The sequence below is a fragment of the Mandrillus leucophaeus genome, unplaced genomic scaffold (assembly GCF_000951045.1).
Source record: "Mandrillus leucophaeus isolate KB7577 unplaced genomic scaffold, Mleu.le_1.0 Scaffold549, whole genome shotgun sequence".
Classification (NCBI taxonomy): domain Eukaryota; kingdom Metazoa; phylum Chordata; class Mammalia; order Primates; family Cercopithecidae; genus Mandrillus; species Mandrillus leucophaeus.
In genome coordinates, this window is record NW_012105908.1 from 1600203 (window position 1) to 1623641 (window position 23439).

Consider the following 23439-nt stretch of genomic DNA (forward strand, 5'->3'; position numbering starts at 1 on the left):
TTCATCAGTAAAAAGATGTGAGCTGTCAAGCCATGAAAAGACATGGAAGAAACTTAAGTGCATCTTACTAAGTGAAAGAAGCCAATATGAGAAGGCTATATCCTTTACAGTTTCAACTATATGGCATTCTAGAAGAGGCAAAACTACGGAGATAGTGAAAAGCTCAGGGGTTGCCAGGGGTTGGAGAGAGGAGGAGTGGAAAGGTAGAACACAGAGGATTTTTAGGGCAATGCAGGTACTCGTTATGATACTACAACAGTGGACGCATTTGTCAAAAGCACAGAATATGTAACACTAACTGTGAACCCTAATGTATACTATGGAGAATTTGGGTGATAATGATATGTCAATGTAGGTTCATCAATTCTAGAAAATGTACCAGTCTGGCGGGGGATGTTGATAGTGAGTGGATGGGGGGCTGTGCGTGTGTGGGAACAGGCTATATATGAAAACTGTCTATAGTTTCTGCTCAGTTTTGTTGTGAACCTAAAACTTCTCTAAGAAACAAAGTCAATTTTTAAAAATGAAGTCTTTTTTTATTCATTTAAAACAATTTCATTTTTTGGACTTTGAAATTACTGATGTAAAATTATCTGTATGTCTTCTGTTCTTGGTCTACTTGCTCATTAGTTGCCATTCCTACTCACAAAGTCATCATCATTGAAGACATCTTAGACATTTTAGGTAGATTTCAAACAACCATCCAAATCTTCCTTCTGAATCCTGCCATAAGCCAAAGGGGAAAATAGTCTATGGTTGTCTGAAACTAGGTACATATTACCAGCATGGTATAGCATTGGCCTATGATTTAGCTTACACAAGGTAAAATAAACAATGGCTAGATTCTGTAAGAATACAAATTGGATGAAACATAACCCTGACAGATGTAAATGCCTCTTTAAGATCTGGCTGCCTCAAGTAAAAGAATATGTCACAGTGGAAGCATTCATCACACTTTATCAAAACCACTGCAAAATTCTCCTGTGAGTGAAGCCAATCTGCATTTAGGACAAATATTTAGCCCGAGTATTTGCTTCCCTTTAACTTAATCATAAGTAATATAAAATCCTTCAGATAATCTGAGTTGGTCTAATACTGGTTGCTTGCAAAACTGTTCCTGCATGGATGAAAATTTCAATTATAGAATGTATTTGCAGCATGAATAGTGCGTCCTCCATTGGATTAGAGCCTTGATTGACACAAGGACCATAATTTATTATTCTTCTAATTCCCATAAATCCTAGAAGCAAGTTTTATACATGATAGGCTCGGTAGGCTTTTCTTTTTGAACTGAGCATGCTTTGTTTATATAGGTCCAATCAGTGATTGACTTTAAGTAGTTTCAATAGACCTTGGATAGTCAGAATAGCAGAAGTATTCTCCACCACTGAATATGACAGGCTATGAGTTGCATCTTATTTGCATTCTTAATGCCTAGTACAGGCCCTGGCTCAGAGCCAATGCATTCAGTAAATGTTTGCTAAGGAAACATTAGATCCTGGACAACGCTAGGGACCACTTGGACTGATGCTTTTATTTTCAGATGGGAAGATAAAGTCTCTGAGGGGACCATATGCTCAAGGCAGCCACCCATTAGTGAGCAGCCAAGCTAGAACTTCTCTCTGCCCAGTGATTTATCTGCTCCTGTCTACTTAAGAAAAATTTTAGGAGGGCCCGAGAAATGAGAGCTTATGTCATGTACCCAGCACAGGCTGTTCAATAAAAGGTTGTTTCCATCCCCTCTCTATTTTCTCCATGGGAAGAGAAAACCCATAGCACATGATGAAGCCTGTCCTCTTCATGTTTTGAGCAAACTGGATTCATGTGTTAACCTAAACAGCACTTTGACCCTTTCGGAAGACAATAATACTGCTGCCACAACCTGTTAATTTTTACTGTTGTCTTCAGAATCCTTGAGAAGGGCTAATGTGTTAGCATATGGGAAATAGTCCATAGTCTCACTTTAAGAGTGAAACTTGAAGTTCTAATGGGAAAGTCAACAAGAAGAGAAAAAGCCAAGATTCGTTCATCCCACAGTGTGCTGTGTACCAGGAATAGGTTAGGTGCTGGGAATACAGTATTTTAAAAGATATGGTCTCTGTCCTTGATAATCTCATGGTCCCATGTGGGATAGAAACATGATTAAAAAGAGAAGCTACTCACTTTCTGAGAGCATAGGGACAACACCTCCCAGAGGAGGTAATATTGGAGCATACCTATGATAGATTAAGAGAAATTTGCTGCCTAGGCAAGGAGAATTACAGGCAAAAAAAAAAAAAAAAAAAAAAAAAAAAAAAAAAAAAGCCTGTTTTCATTGCTATTAAGGAATACCTGAGACTGGGTTAATTTATAAGAAAAGACATTTAATTTGGGTCATGGTTCTGTAGGTTGTACAAGAAGCACGGTGTTGGCCTCTGCTTCTGGCGAAGCCTCAGGAATCTTACCATCACAGCAGAAGGTGAAGAGGGAGCATGCATACCACACGGTGAGAGCAGGAGGGAGAGATAGAAAAGGGGAAGGTTCTGGGCTCTTTTAAATAACTAGATCTCACGTGAACTAACTGAGGGAGAATTCCACACCAGGAAGATGACACTAAATCTTTCATAAGGGATCTGCCTCCATGAGCCAACACCTCCCACCAGGCCCCAACTCCAACACTGGGAATTGTATTCCAATGTGAGATTTGGAGGGGACAGACATTCAAACCATTATCGAGGGATAAGCCTGGAGAAGCAGACAGGGGCTAGATCACAAAGGATTCAAATGAAGATGTTAGGAGCAATTCGGTGCAATGAGGAGCTACTGAAGGATTTGGACAGGAACGTAACATAGATTTGCAAGTTAGAAATGTAACTGGCAGCAGGATGGAGAAGGAACTAAAGAGAAACAATTAGAAGATGGTTCTAATAGTCCAGGGGAGAGATGGCAGAGAGATGCAGAAAGGGAGGGAGAGTGGGATGTCTGGGTGAAGACGGAGACTCGGCCATTGGTTGATGTGGAAGCTGCAGAGAGGCAGAAACAGAAGATGACTCCCAGATTTCAGACTTTCCTGAACATGCCGTTAAACACAGAAAACAAGGAAATAGGGAAGTCGACAGGGAGTTAGAATATGGGGGAGATCGTGAGCTCATGTTTGGTTATGTTAAATCTTAGGGGCCCTGTCACATTCAGACCCACTTGGGAATGATCCATATATGGATGACACACACAAAAGATACATATTAAAGCCAATCATCCAGGGGAAATTCAGAACTCTGGAGAATTCCAGTGATTAAGGCACAGGCCAAGGAAGGGAGCCAGGTTCAGGGAAGGCACGGTCAGAGATGTAGGAGTTGACAATAACTAGCTGAAGATGGTATCCTAGGAACCTGGAATTGAGATAGAATGGGAGTGGTGAGAGGCTCCTCCTTCACATATTTTTTTCATTTTTCTCTTCTTCTCTTCTCAAAACCCATGCTACTACTTTGCTGACACTATACCTGCTAACCCTGAGGCTTTAGTCGTACAAACGAAAAAAAAAAAAAAGGCCATTCTTCTGCACTCTTATAAAGTCTTACCCTGCCTTTTGCTTAAAGAATTCCAGGAACTGGCCTTAGGAAACCAAACACTGAACCAAGGTTGCAGTGTCCCACCTCAGAAAGGAATGCTGAACAACTAACGTACAGCCTTGTTGCCTCCAGCCAGACCTCAAGGTGGCCCATCACTCAAGATAACCATCATGATCGTGACCTACCCATCCCCTACCCATCATGGGCTTTGCCCAGCCCAGCCCACATACCTCCTCCGATGTCAATTCTCTGCCTAATAAAAAAATCCCTCCCAGCTCTTTTTGGGGAACTAACTGGAGGATCCTTGGGCCTCTGCTGTCTCCCTTGTGCTCAAGCACAAGCCTTGAAATAAAAGCCTAGCCTGGCCCTGTGTGAACTCCCATATTACATGGGGAGCCGCAGAGCCGGTGGCCTGTAACAGAATGAGCTTTAAAAAAAGGAGACAGTAATTGGGTAGCTGAATCAAATCTTTAAGAAAGAGTAAGTGATAAAGCCTAGAAACACTTTTTGGATTGAGCAGTTCATGAGGGCAGTATTAGGAAAGACACGGACATTCTTTTAAAATGTCTAGCTAAGAAGGAGGGTGATTTAGGTTATTTTGAGGAGAAAGTGAAGAATTTATCACCACATAGTCTTCTCTAACATGAAGATGCAATAAAGTAATTTAAGAACTGACAGGCTGTTTTTTTCCAGGTTCCAGTTCAATTTAACAAATGTTTCTTGAAGTCCTGCTCAGTTCAAGGCCATGTGACACCAAGCACCCACAATACACCACTGACTAAGATGCCCTCCCCACTATTGAGCACTTGGAAACTGGTAGAAAGTCCCTTGCATGGTCAGCAGACCATAATGGAAGTAAGGTGGTGGTCAGCAGAAAATCGAGCTGCGCACGGACTGCCTGAGCACACAGGAGAAAGAGCCAGAGACGGATGCCCAGGGCCTGGGAGGACAGCCAGGAGTGCAGGAATGGAGGGACCGGGAAGAGGGACCGGAGAAACGCCAGGCAACTGTGTGCCGGGAGGGATGTTAAGTGGCCTATGTGCCCTGAGTATTGCAGGGTGGCTGGGAGGTGCCCAGGCCCAGACCCGCAGGGACCTTTAACTCATGCTGAAACAGAAGCCTGGGGAGACACCCAGCGGCCCTCTGCCTACAGATGTATAGGAAAACAATAGGACTCTCTCCTTCCTTGTAGTTTAGATTCCTATTTGACATCTAAACTGCCAGACTTCAGACTGGTCATGAAGTCTCTTGTGCTGATTTAATGACTAGTTTCCTGTGATACTTCTAATATTCCTGCCAAAGGCTGGAGAGAAATAACAACCAGGGGCATGTTGAGTTCATCTCTTACAGACAATTCTGATTAAAGCCTAGTAGCCTGAACTTCTCACCCAGGCTCCTATGTATGTCCTAGCCCTGCCTGTTGGGGAGTGTTACGGGCGGGGCCCTCCAAGACTTTCAGGAACCTAAGTCACTGAGGATGTGTTCCTAACCCTGGGATCAAAGGCAAGTCAGGGAGCAGCTCCTCCTCCTCGGGCTGTAGCTGCAGGGCATGGGAAAGGTCTCCATGCTGGCGGACTTTTGGAAAACGCAGATTCTGGAGAGCAGAGGTGGATACGCCAATGCCAAAGAGATGATTCTGGTATGTAACTCCATGAGGGTAGGGCCATTCAACAATCACAGGCCATCCACAGGGAGGGTGTCGGGCACAGTGGGGGCAGGGGGCAGGAAAAAGAAAGAGGACAGTCAGAAGTCAGAAGTCAGCAGGTGGTGTCACCGTGCCACCATGCAGCCAGGGAAGGCCACACCTCTGCTCAGCTTTTCCCTGTGATGTTCTGCCGAGTGGTCAGGCTGCAGCAGGAATACTGGCCTCTGTTCCAGCCCATAAACTCCAAAACAGCTGCCCCTGGACATTAGTTGAGGTGCAGGAGAAAAGCAGTTAAACACTGAGGGTTCTAGCTATACAAAGAAAATTAAGTATATGTATGTTGTCCAGGGACACGATATCTGTGTGGAACTGTGTGAATTTCGTTTAGCTTGTGCAAGAAAATAAATGTAAATAGCTATGTGCTTTAATCATCAGGACTTCAAGGAAGAGCATAGGCTCTCTTGGCTAGTCAATAAAAAATGATGGCCAAAGTGGCCCAGGGGAAAGAACTTAAAAAAAAAAAAAAAAAAGTCCAGGTTTTCTTGGACTTCTTTTGTTTGTGGAATTTCAGACCAATTTCATATTCACATGTGCCTGTACTGGAAAATTGAGCGGGGTGTCCTTAGCTTTTTATTATAATTGTTTATAACAATTGCATCGGATCCAGATAATTTTTCTAGTGAGAACTGGTCCAGGTTCAAGTGAGGGTCATGACTAGAGATTTCTGGAGAGGGTCAAGAACTGAAGGCTGGGCAAAGCAGTCTAGTGGGAACTGGGTGCTCAGGAGCCCACCCCTCACTGACCCTGAGGGAGTTTCTTTCCTTCCCCTTCCCCTGCCTGCCCGTAGAGAGGATTCCCCTGGCATCCACTCTTAGTCCTCCCCTGACTGGCCCAGCTGTCCCCGAGTGACCTCATGTACTCTCAGGGCCTTCCTCCTCACACGCTGGTGACTTCACGTCTCCATCCCCAGCTCCAGGCCAGGCATCCTACTGCTCACTGGACATTGGCACCTCATCCACCCAACACCTCAGCCCACCCTGTCTTCCCTCCTGACTTGCTCCTTCTTCATGGCTGCTCCCCACCTCAGGGAAGGGCATCTCTACCACCCAACTGCTCAAACCAGGAGGACTCTGCTCATCCTCAATTCTGAACAACACCTGTTATTCATAGGCTGTTATGAAAATTAAGTGAGATCAACATAAAGAGCTTAGCATACAACTTCATGCATAATGAACACTCACTAAATGTTAGCCATTAGCATCTGGCAAGGCAAGGCATTTTTTAAAACATTGCTAATGTTTTTAATAATGCAATACAAACACCTAAAATATATATAGACAAGTGAATAACAAGAATATAAAGTCTCTCTCTTTCCCTCAATCTCCTCCCTGATTTTGTACCTTCTCGCACATTCTTCCTAAAAGCTTAGGCATATAAAAGTCATCCTGAGTACCTGGTTGAAAAAGGTCACAAAAGAGGCCATTAAAAAATATATAAAATCATTTTTATACAAAATAATATATACTAGCAAAATCCCCTATATTTGAACCTATTATGTCTGTTCCTGACTATACCTCAAGTGTGTCCCCAAACTCTATAGACTAGTGAGGCAGGCAGCTAGCCAGGGAACAGATATGATTACTCGCAGGAAGCTAAAAGTAATACAAATAGGGCCAGACAGGTTAGTACAAGAACCCGCTTCCTAGTGGAAAGGAATGGTTACAACAGGCTGTACCAATACAGACAGACAGCAGCCATCCTGCTTTAGGCATAGATAAGAATGTAACAAAGAAGAAACTGGCCACGATGGGTTAAATCCAAGATATACATGCTACAATTAATTAGTCTATATTTAAAAACACAAATTATGCAAATGAACGACTGCCAACCCTTGGCTGCATTACACCCCCATTACCATAAAATTTCCACGGGGAAGGGCATCCCACTTCTATCATGTACCTAATGCTATGGCGGTTCCAGATTAACCATATTTAGTCAATAAAAGGGTGGCACTCCAATTCCGAAAACTGCCCATCAATTGCCTGGAAAACCCATTCCCTTAGTATAGAATATCCCATGCCTTCATTAAGCCTATTCATCTAGTACGTCAGCCCTGGCCATGTTGGGCATGGCTCCTTGTTTTCAGCATGTCCCCGTTCCTCCCTTGAGTATGTTCTTGCTTTTGCTCTGCAATAAATCTGCTACATTTTCACTTTGGTCTTGCTTTCAAATTCTTTCGTGTGACAAAGACAAGAACCTGAAATGGCTCCACTGGCAACACTAGGATTGCCGTGGGGTCCATGGTGTGGGGTGGGGAAGGGGGAAGATGCCTTTTCTGTGCATTAATTTAGTTTTTTTTAAAAAACTAAAAGTTCAAACGAGCCCATCCAAATGTCACGTGTTCTTGTCTGGGTAATTCCTACTACCATTTATTAGCTGTGAGTGAGCACATTATTTTACCCCTCTGTTTCTCAGTTTCCTCCTCTGTAAAGGGGGAGTAATGTTAAGAGCCCATCTTTACAGACAAGAATGCTGAAGAGCTTAAAATAAAAAGGAGCCTATCTTATAGTGCTACCATGAGAATTTAATGAGTAAATATTTGTAATATGCTTCAATGCAGTGCCTGGTATGTAATGAGCACTTTGTAAGCTTTTTAAATAAATAAAATAACTGTTTATTGGGATCTGTATTTATTTATAGACTCAAGATTTTAAAGGTGGAAGTGACTGTGGTGATCATGTAACCCCCATATCCTTTTCCCAGTGACTTGCCCAAGGGCTCAGTTAATTGTCACTTATTATTTATTATATGATATAATAATTTGAAATGTAATACTGTACATTATCTGTGATAAGGATTCTAAAAGGAAAACTATTTAAAATATATTATCAATATTCATACTTTAATATTATTTATGTTATTTAACATACTCAAATCAAGTATGCGCCTTTGTGTGTATAGATAAATTGTAGATACCATTTTTGTCAACACTACCTTCCAATTCTCACCCCTGTCCCGTGTGAAAATCATTATTCATTATCCTTTTAAATACTAAGGGCAATGATAGGTATACTGTATAATCCTATCCAATTCCTTAGCTCTAGCAAACAAGGTGAATGCCCTTGTTTTGCATGTGCCATAATTAATTAGTATTTATTAAAAAACACAAATTATGCAAATGGATTACTGGCTTAACCTTAAATTAGAAATTCAGAGATGGCCAGGCATGGTGGCTCATGCCTGTAATCCTAACATTTTGTGAGGCTGAGGCGGACGAATCACTTCAGGTCACAAGTTCGAAACCAGCCTGGCCAACATGGTGAAACCCCATCTCTAATAAAAATACAAAAAATTTAGCCAGGCGTGGTGGTGGATGCCTGTAATCCCAGATAGTTGGGAGGCTGAGGCAGTAGAATTGCTTATACCTGTGAGGTGGAGGTTGCAGTGAGCTGAGATTGTACCACTGCACTCCAGCCTGGGTGACAGAGTGAGACTCTGTCTAAAAATAAACAAACAAAAAAAAAGAAATTCAGAGATCATCTTGAGCATCAAGGCTGTATGTCAGCTGCCTCAGCAAATACTGCAAACCAAAATGTGAATTTAACATAGTACTTCTCCTTTAAAACAGTTCATTCAGGAGCTTTGGTTTACTGCAATTTGTACTAAAGGTTACAAACTCTGTAAACTATTTTAACACCTTGACTGTCCCTACATTCTGATAAAGTTACTGTTTCAATGAGCTCACCTAGGTACTTAGATTTGCCAGTAGCTTCTCATGACTCACAGGAGAAAATGTTTTTCAGTTAAGAATTCAACAAAAAACATCAGAATACAATTACAATTGTGGTTGTCACAATAATAAAAAAAGCACTTTCCTGACTTGCAGGGACAAACATTTATGGAGTGTCTCCTATGCAGCCTTGCTGGAGTGACAGTAAGACATGGTTGTCATTCTGGAGGTCACACCTTCTGCAAAAGACAGCAAACCTGTCTAATTTCTGGGGCCTAAAATGAGAGCTAGAGAGAAAGAGATAGAGAGAGAGAGAGAGCAAGAGAAAGCTACACATTTACATATTCAGAGCCTCAGAGCCAGGCCTTGGTCCTCCCTGCCAGACACATCCTTAGTACAATATATATTTCCAAACCAATCAAAAAAGGTAACACTGTTTAAAAACTCTTCAAGAGCACATTGGGACCTAGGGCATTCACTGTCTACACAGGAGAGATGCTTGCAGAAAACCAAAGGTGAGTGAAATTCTTGTCATGGCTAACACTTGCGGGAGCTCTTTGACTCTCTCGTCTTCATCTGTCTACCTGGCAGAAGCTGCCTGCCCTCCGGCTGTGGTTCGGTTTATGATCTGCATTAGCTCTGCATTTCAAATACGTACATGAAACGTAGAGCCCAAAAAGCTTTAAAAATAAAACAAGAGACCAGCTCCATCTCTGTGTCTTTGGTGCACAAGGAAGAAAACAAAGAAAATCACAACCCCTTACTGCTGTCTTGGCATCCATCATGACTTACCATGTGAGTGGCTGAGGGTCTAATTAACCACTCATCAATCTCAAAGTTTTAAAAGCGCTGCCATGCCCCTGGGACTGGAGATCTTCCTTCTGCCTGCTTTCTGCTATTTGCAAAGCTGGAAATCTGTGTCTTGGTGGATCTCAAGAGGAAGGGAAAGAAACTCCACACTTGTTTGTAGCCAAGCCACCTCCATCTGTCTACCTCCCCTGCTTCTTCCTTTGATCCACCCCGGGTATGACTACTCCTTTGGCCTCTGTTCTACCCACAGCTCCTACGCCCTGAGAATCTCAGTTCGCACACCTCCAGCCAAATGTTTTTCTTGCTTCATAATATTTTTGGAGACATAGCTGCCATAGGAATTATTCCAGTTATAACAACTTCCTGCCACTCTAACCATTTTTACACAAGCCGGGCCCTTATCAGGAGCGCTGTGGTGTCTAGCATTGCAGCCCTATTCCACGGTGATGTGGTAATGTCTTTGGGGGTATGTAAGTATGAATCCTGCTACCGGCTATATCATGACAGGTCATGTGCTCTACAAGAGAAGACTTCCTGATTTTTCTAGATGACACTAGTATTATTATTCTGAAGTTTATATCTCTAAATGATTTCACATTAACTGTACTTGCTCATCCCTATGATATGTCTGAAAGACATTTTCTGTTGTTAAAGCATAGACTTTGATGAAAAGCCCATAACGTAGTCAAGCATCTCAGATCACATGCAGCAGTGAGTGGATAAGGATCCATCACCCACATGTTTGAGATTCAAAGCTTGACCCGCTAAGCCACCTATATCATCCTGTAAATAGAACTGCATAATCAGAGACAATCTTTGTCCTTGCAATCCTGATTTTAAAATATGTAATAGAATTTTCATTCTTGGTTTAAAATGTAACTTTTCGTTAACATTTTAGACATAAAATCTTCAGGAAACTACTACAAAGCTACTAGAACTCATGAGTGAGTTTTAGAAAGATTGCAGGATACGAAGACAATATACAAAAAATTGTATACTATCAATGGGCAACGAAGACAAACATTAAAACGCTATCATTTACATTAACACCATGAACGTGAAATTCTTAGATACTATCAATGTGAACCACTCATATGCTTGAAACTACAAATCACTCTTGAAAAAATCAAAGGAGACCAAATAGAGACATATACTGTGTTTATTAACACAAAGACTAAATATTGTTGAAATATCAGTTCTCCACAAACTGATACAGAGATTCCACAAATCCAAATCAAAAACCCTTTAGGATTTTTAAAATAAATATCGATAAACTGTTTTTAAAAGTTATACGTAAAGTCAGAGGCACTAGAATAGCCAAAGCAGACAAAGAAGAACAAAGTTAAAGAACTCAGACTATGGCATTCCAGGACTAAACCTAAGTAATCAAGGCAGTGTCACACTGATGAAAGAACAGACACATAGATAAATGGGGGCAGAAGAGAGAGTCTAGAAATAGACTTACACATACATGGTCAAAGGCAATTCAGTAAAGACAGTATAGTTTTTTCAATATTGATCTGAAATGATGGGACATTGATATGCAAAAAGTAAATCTTGACTCATATCTTGTACTTTCTACAAAAATGAACTAAAAATGGGTCATAGACCTAAATATAAAACACAAACCTATGAAATTTCCAGAAGAAAACATAGGGTAAATAGTTGTGACCTTATGTTAGCTAAAGATTTCTTAGATATGACATTAAAAGCATAAATAAAAATAGGTAAAATTGGATTTCAGCAAAATGAGAAACTTTTGTTCTGTGAAAGACACTGTTAAGTGACTGAAAATGCAAGCTACCGCCTGGCAGAAAATATTTACAAAACACCTTTCTGACAAAGGACTCATATCTAGGACATATCCAAACTCTCAAAACTCAAATAATAAGAAAAACAATACAATTAAAAATGGTCAAAAGAGTTGAATACATATTTTATAAAAGAAGAGGTATGGATGGTAAATAAGCACATGTTCAATGTTATTAGTCATTAAGAAAGTGCAAATGAGTTAATACCAGACACCCATTAAAATCTCTAAAAGCAAAACAAAAACTGACAATACGAAGATGTGGAGCAGTAAGGACTCTCATACACTGTCAGTGGGAGTACAAGATGTATTTCATTTTGGAAAAATTTGGTGGTTCATTAAAAAGTTAAAATAAACTTATCATGTAGACTCCATGATCCCATTCCTAGGATTTCACATCAAAGAAATGAAAACTTAAATGCTCATACAAAAACTTGAATATGAACATTTAGAGTAGGTTTATAATCACCCAAACTGGCAACAACACAAATGTTCTTCAACTGGCAAATGGATAAACAAATGTAGGACATCCATACAATGGAAGACTATTCAGAAATAGAAAGCAATGAACTATTTAAACACATAGCAACATAAATGACGTTTTATTATGTTATAACAAGTGAAAAAAGCCATACTAAAAAGGCTACATGCTGTTTGATTTCATTTGTATGATATTTTGGCAAACTATAGGTACAAAAAACAAATCAGTCGTTGCCAGAATTTGGGAGTAGGAGTAGAAGCTGCTAACAAGAGGAATGGGGGAATTTTGGGAGTGATGAAAGTATTTTATATCTTTTTTTTTCTTTTTTCTTTTTTGAGACAGAGTCCTGCTCTATTACCTAGGCTGGAGTGCAATGGCACAACCTTGGCTCACTGCAACCTCTGCCTCTTGGGCTCAAGCAATCCTCCCATCCCAGCCTCTCAAGTAGCTGGAACTACAGATGTGTGCCACCATGCCCAGCTAATGTTTGTATTTTTGGTAGGGATGGTGTATCACCATGTTGCCCAGGCTGGTCTCAAACTCCTGGGCCCAAGAGATCCACCCACCTCAGCCTCCCACAGTGTTGGGATTACAGGCATGAGCCACAACACCGGGTCTGCTCTATATCTTGAGTGTAGTGGTGGTTATAACAACTTGGAGGCATTTGTCAAAGCTCAAAGACCTATTCACTGAAAATAGTCAATTTTACTATATATATATATATGTCTTAGTCCATTTTCACACTGCTCATAAAGGCAAAGCCGAGACTGGGAAGAAAAAGAGGTTTAATTGGACCTACAGTTCCACATGGCTGGGGAGGCCTCAGGATCATGGTAGGAAGAAAAAGACCCTTCTTACATGGTGGTGACAAGAGAAAATGAGGAAGATGCAAAAGTGGAAACCCCTGACAAAACCATCAGATCTTGTGAGACTTATTCACTACCACAAGAACAGTATGGGGGAAACCACTCCCATGATTCAAATTATCTCCCACCAGCTCCCTCCTATAACACGTGGGAATTATGGGAATACAATTCAATTCAAGATGAGATTTGGGTGGGGACAGAGGGCCAAACCCTATCATTCCACCTCTTGCCCCTCCAAATCTCATGTCCTCACATTTCAAAACCAATCATGCCTTCCCAACAGTCCCCCAAAGTCTTAAGTCATTTCAGCATTAACCCAAAAGTCAATAGTCCAAAGTCTCATATGAGACAAGGCAAGTCCCTTCTGCCTATGAGCCTACAAAATCAAAAGCAAGCCAGTTACTTCCTAGATACAATGGGAGTACAGGTATTGGGTAAATACACCCATTTCAAATGGGAGAAATTGGTCAAAACAAAGGGGTTACAGGGACCATGCAAGTCCAAAATCCAGTGGGGTAGTCAAATTCTAAAGCTCCAAAATGATCTCCTTTGACTCCATGTCTCACATCCAGGTCACACTGATGCAAGAAGTAGGCTCTCATAGTCTGAGACAGCTCCACTCCTATAGCTTTAGGGGTATAGCCCCCTTCCTGGCTGCTTTCATGGGCTGGCATTGAGTGTCTGACTTTTCCAGTTGCACAGTGCAAGCTGTCGGTGGATCTACTATTCTGGGGTCTGGAGGATGGTGGCCCTCTTCTCACAGCTCCATTAGGCAGTGCCCCAGTAGGGACTCTTTGGGGGCTCTAACCCCACACTTCCCTTCTGTATTGCTCTAGCAGAGGTCTTCCAGGAGGGCCCCATCCCTGCAGCAAACTTTTGCCTGGACATCCAGGTGTTTCCATACATCTTCTGCAATCTAGGGGGAGGTTCCCAAACTTCAACTCTTGACTTCTGTGCACCCGCAGGCTCAACACCATGTGGAAGCTGCCAAGGTTTGGGGCTTGCACCCTCTGAAACCACAGGACAAGCTGTACCTTGGCCCCTTCCTTTTAGCAACAGCTGGAGCAGCCAAGACACAGGGCAGCAAGTTTCTAGGCTGCAAACAGATGAGGACCCTTGGCCTGGCCCGTGAAACCAGTTTCTCCTCCTAGGCTTCCAGGTCTATGATGGGAGGGGCTGCAGTGAAGACCTATGACATGTCCTGGAGACATTTTCCCCATTGTCTTAGGGATTGCCATTTGGCTCCTTGTTACTTATGCAAATATCTTCAGCCAGCTTGAATTTCTCCTCAAAAAATGTGTTTTTCTTTTCTACTGCATTGTCAGGCTGCAAATTTTCTGAACTTTTATGCTCTGTTTCCTTTTTAAAATGGAATGCCTTTAAAAGCACCCAAGTCACCTCTTGAATGCTTTCTTTGCTGCTTAGAAATTTCTTCTGCCAGATACCCTAAATCATCTCTCTCAAGTTCAAAGTTCCACAAATCTCTAGGGCAGGGGCAAAATGCCACCAGTCTCTTTGCTAAAACATAACAAGAGTCACCTTTGCCCCTGTTCCCAACAAGTTCCTCGTCTCCATCTGAGACCACCTCAACCTGGACCTTATTGTTCATATAACTATCGGCATCTTTTTCAAAGTCATTCAACAAGTTTCTAGGAGGTGCCAAACTTTCCCACATTTTCCTGTCTTCTTCTGAGCCTTCCATACTGTTCCAACCTCTGCCTGATACCCAGTTCCAAAGTTGCTTCCACATTTTCAGGTATCTTTTTAGAAACACCCCACTCCTAGTACCAAGTTACTGTATTAGTCCATTTTCACACTGCTGATAAAGACATAACTGAGACTGGGAAGAAAGAGGTTTAATTGGACTTACAGTTCCACGTGGCTGGGGAGGTCTCAGAATCATGGCAGTGGGCAAAAGGCCCTTCTTACATGGTGGTGGTAAGAGAAAATGAGGAAGATGCAAAAGCAGAAAGACCTGATAAAACCATCAGATCGCGTGAAACATATTCACTACCATGAGAACAGTATGGAGGAAACTGCCCCCATGATTCAAAGTATCTCCCACGGGGTCCCTCCCATAACACGTGGGAATTATGGGAATACAATTCAAGATAAGATTTGGGTGGGGACACAGTGACAAACCATATCAATATGTTATACCTCAGCTGGTCTCTGTGGCTCACACCTGTAATCTCAGCACTTTGGGAGGCTGAGGTGAGTGGATCACTTGAGGCCAGGAGGAGTTTGAGACCAGCCTGGCCAACATGGTGACACCACGTCTCTACTAAAAATACAAAAATTAGCCAGGTGTGGTGGCCTGTAGTCCCAGCTACTCCACAGGCTGTGGCAGGAACCATTTGAACCCAGGAGACCAGGTTTGCAGTGAACTGAGATTGCACTACTGCACTGCAGCCTGGGCGACACAGTAAGACTCTGTCTCAAAAAAAAAAAAAAAAAAAAGTTATACCTCAACTTAATGAAAATATAAATTTCAAAAATTCAATAGGAAAAAGATAAGTAATATATAATTTTTCAAATATTAAAAGAAGCTAACTAGCAAAAAAATACATGGTTAAAACTGAGAGGGAAAACTCAGGACGAAGTGCTGGCTGCAAGGCTGAGTAGAGTGAATGCTTATGAGGAGGAATCTGCTCTTGCTCGGTGTGTACCTTAGACATGCAGAAGATGAAACACTGCTTTTCCAATTCATTACCTTTACAGAATCACAACCAGATCATCCATTCACTTCGTAAGCTCCCATAAATGGCATATTGAGTTTGTTTGTTTTCTCATCTAAATAGCTTGGTCCTGTCATTTATGATTTGAAGAGTTCTTTGCTCTTCCACCCCGTAAGCAAACCCATAGTATTATTTTCTTGAACATTTAGAGATCATTTCTTAACACAAATCTATTTTCTCTTCATATAGAAAACAAAGAGTGACTGGTTTGTGACACAAAAATATATATGTATATATATGTCTGAAGATTCAGCAAGCCTAGGATTAGGTAATTTACACACTATTTAATGTGCGCTGATCTCTCCTGTCTTCATAAGTTTTGCTAACCATTACTTTCCCTTCAAACTACTACCTTATCTATGTCAAACGCAGAATATACTAGAAAGAGCACTAGATTTAGCATTAGGAGTACTGTTTTAAGGTCATTTTGGCCCTAAACTAGCTGTATGGCCTTGGTAAAATTACTCATCTCCCATAACTAATCCTTATCTTCAGCTCTGACCTCTCTTCAGGGCTTTAGTTATGAAACTTCAAATTCCTACAGACACATACCACCTCTCAGGCAGCATTTAATTCTTCAGGAATATAAATAGCTTCTCCTGGATCTTTTATTATTACCCAAATTATAATTGTTATTTGTTCAGGTACTCATACCTCATTTCTTCAACTGAGTGTCTTCAACAAGATTATACATTGTTTTAAGGGCAAGAAATTATCCATATATACATCTTTGTCTCCTTACACTATCTATCGTAAAATAGTAGCTTAAATAGGCCAGTTTGTTGCTACAATTACTTGAGTTTACACATACCAGTTTGAGGAGATAATCACTTGACTTAGCAAAAAATACAGCCAAGTTTGACATATTCACAGTTTTTCAGAGTCTTCCCTGACCACACATGCTGAGGCTGCTCATGCTGCTTCCCTCCACTGACCCATCCACGCCCCCCAATCATTGTCTACATCCCCATGTTGTTTTAGCTTATCCACGGCATTTACACTCTCTGAAATAACATTTCCCCCTCCTTCTTTCTTTCTCTCATTCTCTCTCTCTCCTTTCTCTGTCTTTTTCCTAATCTATTGTCCAAAGGCCGCTACTAGGATTGAAGCTCCATGAAAACACAAACTGATCATGCTCATTAAAAGTAGTACATTTAGAACCTGCACCCGGGTCAGGCACATGGTAGGCACTCAATGAATACCTGCCGAATAGCTGAACTCGTCCTTTAGTATAGTGATGCCTGTTGTAGACTGAAGAGTGGAAAGAAACAAAAATACTTCACATGGTTTACCTGCAAAGAGGTTCTACAAGGTCCTTTTCAAGAAAATCATGATCATTCTTGACAGCCACAATGTTGATGGGAAATTGTGAATCTGTGAGAGAGAAAGACAGGCAAAGAAGTTGATGTACTTTGTTTTATCCGAATGAGCACCAACATATTCAGACCTTCAAGGTCTGTAAAAGCCACTGATTTTAATAGCAGTGACTGCCCATCGTCATTGTTGGGAATGTTTAAGAGAGCAAACAATTGCTATCACTGTAAATGCTTTTAGGAGTACAATATAAGTGCAAAATATGAGGATAGTCAAGTGCTTGACCTTGGATGGGATTGAACACTAAGTGCCTGCATTTTTCTAGCTCATCCTTATCACAGTCATAGGCGGATGTGGCCTCAGAGAAGAGCTTTTGCACTTTCACCATCCACCTAACATGTAGGTTACTCGCATCTGTCTTGATGGTTTCATGAAATACTTAATTTGGCAGATTGTTTTTCCTTCAAAAAGGAAATTTCCAAAAATACCCAAAGTTCTATCATCTGAAATTTTTCTTTAGTAGCAAAATCTTTATCACTCTGGAGTATCAGCAAAATACTCAACTTGATTCTATCCAAAAAGAATAATTCGAACACTACTTCTCTCCAATAGACAATTCATGCCAGCTTTGAAGGTCACAGGCAATATTTAGAACATAGTGTTAATTCTGGGTACCTCGTTCATGGAGGTAGCAATCTGCAGCTCATTGGAATAGAGGGCATAGCCAAGTCTAACAATGCTGGGTCACTATCATTGTCTTGCCACTTTTTCCTTTATCTCATCTTATATTTTGCGCTGTCTACACCTTGCCAATCATGATAAATCTAAGGGTATCTAAATCTTAGCGTGAGTTGGAAACAGAAATAATTCCCCGTCTGGTGAAAAAAGTCATGTGAGTGACTTGCAGATGGTTCCAGAATGAAGCTGTCTTGCTTGGCTAGTGAGGGAGGGAGGGAGACACTTGTGATTTTTTTCACGGAAGGCTGCCTCTTGCCAGCTGTGCTCCTTCCTGGGGTCTGGTTTCAGGCTCCTCTCTCCTCCTGGGCTCTGGCACTCTCTTCCGTGGCCTGTCCCTTTGGGATCACGGTAGTGACAGCTGTGCCACTACAAGCCCTGGGCTCTTGCACTGTGCACTGTTCCTCACGGCCACCCCCTGTCCTGCCTGCACCTTTGTAATGAGCACTGTTAGAAATAAATCCTCTGCCAATGACCTTGAGCCTGCCATCTGCTCACTGTTGGGGTCCCGACTAGTTCACTACTAGATAAGGACAATCCGAGAAGTAGTTAAAGTCTTGGTTATAATTTTAGACATAAGGAACATGAGTATGTCTGTTAACTCAATTAAAGAATCAATGAAAAGGCTGGGCGGTGGCTCATGCCTGTAATCTCAGCACTTTGGGAGGCCAAGGTGGGCAAATCACTTGAGGTCAGCAGTTCGAGACCAGCCTGACCAACATGGTGAAACCCCATCTCTACTAAAAATACAAAAATTAGCCAGGCGTGGTGGTGCGGGCCTGTAATCTCAACTACTTGGGAGGGTGAAGCAGGAAATTGCAGGAAGCAGAGGTTGCAGCAAGTGGAGATTGCACCACTGCACTCTAGCCTGGGTGGCAGAGGCAGATTCTATCTCAAAAAAAAAAAAAAAAAGAATCAATGAAAGGAAGTATAATGCTGGCAATAAAACACCTTACCTAAAACTCAGAAGAATAACATCTGATTCATGTTATATCTTCACATTTTTCATACAAAGTAAACAGAATTAAAGAGAAATCTCAGGACAGTTAATTTTGTAACTTCTAGGAAGTTTATTATCAGTGAATTCATTGTGATTTCAAGAAAAGTGAGAGTAGTAAAGGCAAAACAAGGAGAAAAAGAAGAAAGTGCAGAACAGCTGCTGATGGCAGAATGCTGGAAAGAAAACACTGAGTTGGGGTTTGTGGTAAAGAGATGGGAATTAGTAGTGGGAAGCAGAAAGTAAAGTGGGCCTGGGAAGTGATACTCATTTCTAAATCGGTATCAGGATAACCCCTGGGTATAGCAAAAAGGCTGAGGGAAAAATAAAGCGAAACAAAATGGGCAAGAAAAAAATCTGGAAGTCAAAATACACCACAGGATACGTGTGGTTCATTTCAGATTTATTCTCTGTAGAAGAGCGAAGGGAAGGGCTGACGTACCCTCATATAACTGCGCGTATTGCGGGAACCCGGCAGCACGGAGCCAGTCACAGGCTTCTTTCGCCTCAATTTCTGAAAAACACAAGAGAGAGAAAATTGAGTCCCACAGCCGCACCCTAGTACTCTGTCTTCTTAATCATGGATACACTGGTGAGCTTTGTGCAAGTTATTACAAAGCAAAATTATTCCAGGTAAGTCTGCATAAGTAGGCTTACCCAGGAGTGGGTGGAAAATGAGCGAGTAATACAAAGGTCCTTGTTATGTGTCTACTAAGATAATCTTCCATGTAGATCCATAAGTACGTGGATAATGACAAAACCACAGATAACAGAACACAACAGTCTCAGGCAGGGAAAAATGTCTTATTTATACACCAGGGAACCAGGGCACTAGGGGAAAAGAGGACATTCTTCTTTACAATTCTTTTTTTTTTTTAATGGATTTTTTTTTTTTTTTAGTTCCAAAGATTAGGCTAAAAATGTTTATTCAATATTCCTTTATTCTTTCACTCTTGGGATAATTTTAAGAAAGACTACAACTGGATTGCCTATGAAAATGTATTTTCTCATGAAAAAAGGTATTACAAAAATCCAATGTATTATTGTTTTAAAAATTTCACTAATAGCCTTAATTCCCCATGCATTATAACAAGATGTTCATTAATCAAGCACATTGGAATGATTTCAAGCTGCAGAGTGCAACATAGAAGAGGAAAGTTGATTATTTGGAATTGAGACTTCAGTTTGATGGGCCTTCCAGAACCTCTGAGGGCCAAGCCCGAGAGGTTGATATGTCCCTTGGGCGACCATTTTTGGTGTGGATGCACCAACAGCCCACCAGACCACCTGCCTGGGGAAGCTGTGGAGTGAGATGGGAGGAGTCTACAGTATGTGAACCAGGTCACTTTTTGACCTTGTGAATCCTGGATCATTTCCCAACCACAACTCTCTTAGACAAACATGAATCCAAGGGGAAAGAAGTTCATCTGTTGAAAGTCCAGTTTCTCCAAACAAAATTAAACAGCCTATTATCACAAGTCTTTACCAAGGCCCTTTCCTCCGCTGTTAGGATGGGTCCCTGTCAGGTCATTGTATTTCCATTTACCATGATGTTAATTTTTCCCTGTGGCCAAAGCTGGAGTCTACAGGCTGTTCTTGGGATCGCTGCACAGAAATGATCTACACTAACATCACCCTGGGCCTGCGATTGTACCTCAACATTGAAAGCTTGGTGTCTGTGCAGTAAGATGTTTGATGTGCCAGAGCTATTTGGTATATGTTAGGAAAATAGACCAAAGGCCAGATCTTAGCCAGGCATCACCAGGAAGAGCAAAACCCTACCGCCTAGTCCCACAGATCTGCTTAAATCTAGATTGAACTTTGTCATTAAATCCAGGGAAACAGAGCCTGTGGTGGCTCCTACCCTGGAATGCCTGCCTCTTTTGACATCCCCTAATCTACTGTAACTCCAGGGACTGACGATTTCAAAAGCCTGAGATTTGTCTCTGGTGTGAGGATTTTCCACTTAAGTGTGACCAGCATGTTCCTACCGTGTACCCATTCCTGCCATGGACACATGGTTCAGAAGCATCCAGGGAACCAAGCCGGAAAGAAAAGCTATTGAAAGCATTTCTATCAGAAAGGGAGTCTCTGAGATCCACAACTGCTGTTCAAAACAGAGCTCCACTGAATTGTGCTGCATGGGCTAACGTGGGCTTTCCTCTGGGAAGGTACAAAAGGCAATTATTGCATTGCTCAAAAGTTCTATTTAGTACCCAACTGAGAGTCTGTATGTGAAGGTTTCCACTTTGATAACCACACAAATATTTCAGAGGAAATAGGAAAACACACTTTCTATCTGTAACGTGTGGAAAATGTGGTGAGTTGCTACTGAGTCATGGATAAAGTGCTGCCTAATAGATTTTCAAGCTTCAGATTTGCTTCCCGCTTCCATATAATACAGTGGGTAGTAACGAGAAAACACCTAATTTCTAGACATGCTCTAAACCTAATTATGAGTCAGCAAGTCTTGGAGAGAAGCACAGAGTACTGTATTTTCTCTTGGCACTACATGAATCTTATGTCTTTTTATGTTTCATTATTACCTTTACTACAATCAAAATGTAGTGTTCATCAAGAGAGTCCCAGAGAGCCAGGCCATGAAGAACAAATGGGGAAGACCCGCAAGACAGGGGCTCTGCAGCCTAGAAGGCTCAAAGACAGACAGTGGGAAGTGATCTATGAAAGAGTTTGCACCACTCCAGTCCAGGGAATGTGGTGAGCTCAGACCCTGAAGATGAAAAGGATAACTTGGTGGAGAAGAAGTGGGCAGCCAGGAATCCTTCTAGAAAACTCCCTTTGGAACATCATGTGTTTTCACTAATTTGTGGGATCTAAAAATCAAAATAATTGAACCCATGGACATAGAGAGTAGAAGAATGGTTACCAGAGGCTGGGAAGGATAGTGGGGGCTGGGGGGAGATGGGGATGGTTAATGGGTACAAAAAAAATTAGAAAGAATGAGTAAGACCTACTATATGATAGCATAACAGGGTGACTACAGTCAATAATAACTTATTTGTACATTTTTAAATAACTAAAAGAGTATAATTGGACTGTTTATAACAAAAAAAACAAATGCCCAAGGGGATGAATACCCCATTCTCCATGACGTAATAAGTTCACATTGCATGCCAGTATCAAAATATCTCACGTACCCCATATATATATACATACACCTACTATGTCCCCACAAAAATTAAAAATTTTTAAATTTTAAAAACAACACTCCTTTTGGAACTTAAAATTCTGGTTGGACAGTGGGATGGGGCTGAAGCTAGCCAGGGAAATTTTATTTAAAAGGCTCCTCAGATAATAACTGCATTTGGTTTTTTATGACAGCAACATGGATAATGAACTGAAATCCTGTCCAGATACAAACATGAATAACCAAATTTTAGCCAGAACCCAGATAAATCAATCATTCAAATAAGCTGATTTTTTTTTTGTTTGTTTGTTTACTGGGCCGGCACTTAAGCTTTTAGGCCTTGGGGTCAAATGACAACAAAACTGCAGTGAGTAAATATCATGAATTAGAAGCAGCCCCGTGCCAGCCATGGTGGGTGGCTCCTCCTGTAGCATCACTTCCTATACCCAACTTCCCATTCTATTTGCCCAAATGTCTCAAACGCATACCCTCATTTCATATTCCCCCACCCTAGGTGCAGTCCCAACATCTTGAGACCTCAATTTAATAACAAAGCCAACTCTCATTTACCAGCTAGTAACAAAACAAACAAAATAATCTGGCATAATTCACCGCTATCAAATCTGAGTTTGCCCATCCAATTGAGGTGGGGGGATAAAAAAAGTCTTACAATTTTTATTAATTCTCCATGGTCCCTACTAATACCAACCAGCCAAATACTAATGCTTTTTCCCCAGGCCCTTCCAGTGGCCGAATGCCTGTGAGAATTAAAAAGGAATCATTATTGCCAGTGCCATCATTTTAAAGATCTACCTAATGAGATTTCAATGACATTTGAGGAGAAAAGTGTGAAAATCTCTTTTTTTATGGTGCTCGTGCTAGCCAGCATAATCTTATGTAAAAGCATGAAGGGCTATTAAAATCACATTTTGACAGTTTTATTTGTTAACAATTTGCTACCCTTACCTGCCCCTGTAGCAGCTCCAGGGCTGCAAGGCAAAGCATCAGCTCACTGCAACTCTCTCATGGAAAACCTGAGTGTGGAGTGAAACCAGAGAGTGGCCCTGGACACAAGGGCCCACCGATCTCTATGGAGGTTACTGTGCTACTTTGCTGGTGAAAATCCAATCCATTCAACTTGGTATTATGAAAGGATTTCAATGGAATTTTTCTAACAATTCTATGTAATAATTATTTCATTTTATTCTCTAGCAGGTATCTATTTTTGCCTGTCCAGCATCCTTCTCTACATCTTCTGATAACGGAACCTCTTTCTGCAAGGAACCTCTACTATATGGTTTATGCAGGGCTGATGCCTCTTGCCTCCAATTACACACCCTAGTCCTGTCACCACCACCCACATAAGGTGACCTGATTCTTAAGAGCAACCCATCCCTGTTAGTCTAAGGACACTGAGGAGCTTTGGTACCTTAAACCAATAGTCATTTGGGTGGGGGGTGCTGAAATCAACTGGTTGAAAAGGGAGATATCCAGTGTTTCCACTGGTAGCCTGGTCTGGCAAACCTTTTCACTGGTTTACTCAGTAAGTTCAGTGGATGGTGTGGTGCTATGCGTGCTCTTCAGTCATATATCTGCAATTCCACTTAAGGCAAAGCC

The 23439-nt window shown here is 41.4% G+C and overlaps 1 protein-coding gene across 6 annotated transcripts in view; it reads right to left on the reverse strand.

Annotated features, from left to right (window-relative positions):
- Positions 1-23439, reverse strand: part of STARD13 (StAR-related lipid transfer (START) domain containing 13) — a 583251-nt gene that overhangs the window by 54079 nt on the left and 505733 nt on the right. For all 6 annotated transcript variants that reach the window (XM_011997821.1, XM_011997820.1, XM_011997818.1 and 3 more), the window contains 2 exons: positions 19117-19188; positions 16921-17002 (listed from right to left, as the gene is read on the reverse strand). In XM_011997821.1, coding sequence (XP_011853211.1) covers positions 16921-17002; positions 19117-19188 — 154 coding nt within the window. The remainder of the gene's footprint in view (positions 1-16920; positions 17003-19116; positions 19189-23439) is intronic.